This window comes from Galeopterus variegatus, unplaced genomic scaffold (assembly GCF_000696425.1).
Source record: "Galeopterus variegatus unplaced genomic scaffold, G_variegatus-3.0.2 Scaffold5031, whole genome shotgun sequence".
In the NCBI taxonomy this organism is placed as follows: Eukaryota; Metazoa; Chordata; class Mammalia; order Dermoptera; family Cynocephalidae; genus Galeopterus; species Galeopterus variegatus.
The window spans coordinates 129772-131804 of NW_007731142.1; the positions used below are offsets into that span (position 1 = coordinate 129772).

The window sequence follows — 2033 nt, forward strand, 5'->3', positions numbered from 1 at the left end:
CCAGTTCAATCTTTTTACCAGTTATAGGTCTATTCACATTGTCTTCTTTAGTCTATTATGGGTAGTTTGTGTCTTACTAGGAATTTGTCTATTTCATCTATCTAATTTATTGGCATACAGTTATTCATAGTACTGTTTTATCATTTTTATTTCTGTAAGATTGGTAGTAATGTTCCCTCTTTCCTTTCTGATCCTAGGAATTTCTTTTTTTCTTAGTCTAACTAAAGGTTTATTGATTTTTATTGATCTTGTCAAAGAATGAGCTTTTGGTTTTGTTGATCTTTGTCCTATTATTTTTCTATCTCATAATACTGTTCTCATACTAGTAGAGATATATATTCATTTTAAAACTAGTTTTTTTATGTAGAACTTTAAAGATTTATCAAGTATTTGGAAATGTTATCTAAGCATTTTGTTTGTTTGATCAGATTCTCATATGTGTAACACTGGAAATGATTTAAAAGAAAATGCCAAAAATGATTCAGTGCTGCTGACCAGTGGAAAGCATGATTTGAAGAAACAACACAGTGTCACTCAAGCTACTCAAACAAGTCCAGGGGCTCCGTGGTCTTCTCAGTCAGTTAACTTTCCTGAGTGCTCCTTTGACTTTACTAGAGAACAGGTAATAGGAAACCTAATTCATATTCAGTTTCAATAATTGAAATAATTAAATGTTAAGATACTAATAGTTCAAACATTATTTACTTATTTAAATAAAAAGTATTGAGTGTGTGTTATTGTACCCAGGCACTATGCTAGATGCCATGGTTGTAGTGTTGAGCAAGATAAAATAAACAGCTTTTTTTTTTGGCAGCTGGCTGGCGCAGGGATCCGAACCCTTGATCCTGGTATTATAACACCAGGCTCTAACCAGCTGAGCTAACCAGCCAACCCAAAAGCAACTTTAGTACCTTCTCCCTCTTGTAGTGCTATCAATATTTTTATGATTTTTAACTCAGGTTCTTTTCTATTATTTTTTAAAACAGTATTCAAGTGTATATACTATTTTTTAAAATGTAGTTTAACAAATATTTTTTCATATTGCTACATTTGCTTCATATTTATTTTTAATGGTTGAGAAACATGGATGTGGATATGCTATCATTTCTGAACCTTCCTCTTAACATTTGTTAACATTCTAGTTAATTCTAGCTTCTGATTTTTTGCCATTCTAAACAAAATGTTCACCAGAGTTTTTTAATTCTCTGTGATAGCACCACAAAATGAGTTCATTCATCTGTTCAACAAGGATTTATTGGATGCCAGCTCTGAGCTAGGGATATAGAATTGAACCATATACCATCCCTATCTATTGAGGAACTCAAAGTCTACTGGGAAAAACTAGTATCCAATTGGTGGTCACAACAAATTGTGTTGGGCTGTACTACAGATGTGGGGAAAGAATAGGGAACTATGTAACTTGGTCTATAAGGCAGGAATTCTTAAGCTGGGACTAAGAGAAGTCTGAGAACTCTTTGAAATTAAATGCATTTATTTCTAGATATCTGTGTAAGTACAGAAAGTCCTTAGTTTTATCATATCCTCATACTTAGGGGTTAGAGAATGGCTCTAAAAGGTTAAGATACTTGAACTGTCTTAAAGAGGGGAGAGACCTCCCTGGCGGTCTAGATGAAAATATCTAATGAGATATTCAGAATGTGAATCGAGCTCAGGAGAGAGGTTTGTGCTAGATCAGGTGATCTGTGATAGTGGGAACCATGGGAGTAGATGAGATCATCCAAGAGAGTGACTCAGATGACAAGAGAAGACAACCAACTGTGGAATCAAATAGAATATCAAAGTTTAAGGGTTTTTAAAAAGTAGAAGAAAAGATGAAAGGAGCATAGGATTAGAGAGATAAACATAAAAGAACTGTGGCATAACAGCCAAAAAAGGAGAGAGGCTTAGGCAGGAGTGGTTGGTCAGCAGTGTCTAAAGCCACAGAGAGGTTCAGGGAGATTAAAATGATACCAAATCACTATTAGATTTGGAAATTGGGAGTTAGTGTTTTGAATTGATGGTCAAAAGTTTAG

The 2033-nt window shown here is 34.2% G+C and overlaps 1 protein-coding gene across 2 annotated transcripts in view; it reads left to right on the forward strand.

Moving 5' to 3' along the window:
* UHRF1BP1L (UHRF1 binding protein 1-like) overlaps positions 1 to 2033 on the forward strand; it is an 84308-nt gene that overhangs the window by 80978 nt on the left and 1297 nt on the right. For both annotated transcript variants that reach the window (XM_008588780.1, XM_008588781.1), the window contains one exon: positions 429 to 622. In XM_008588780.1, coding sequence (XP_008587002.1) covers positions 429 to 622 — 194 coding nt within the window. The remainder of the gene's footprint in view (positions 1 to 428; positions 623 to 2033) is intronic.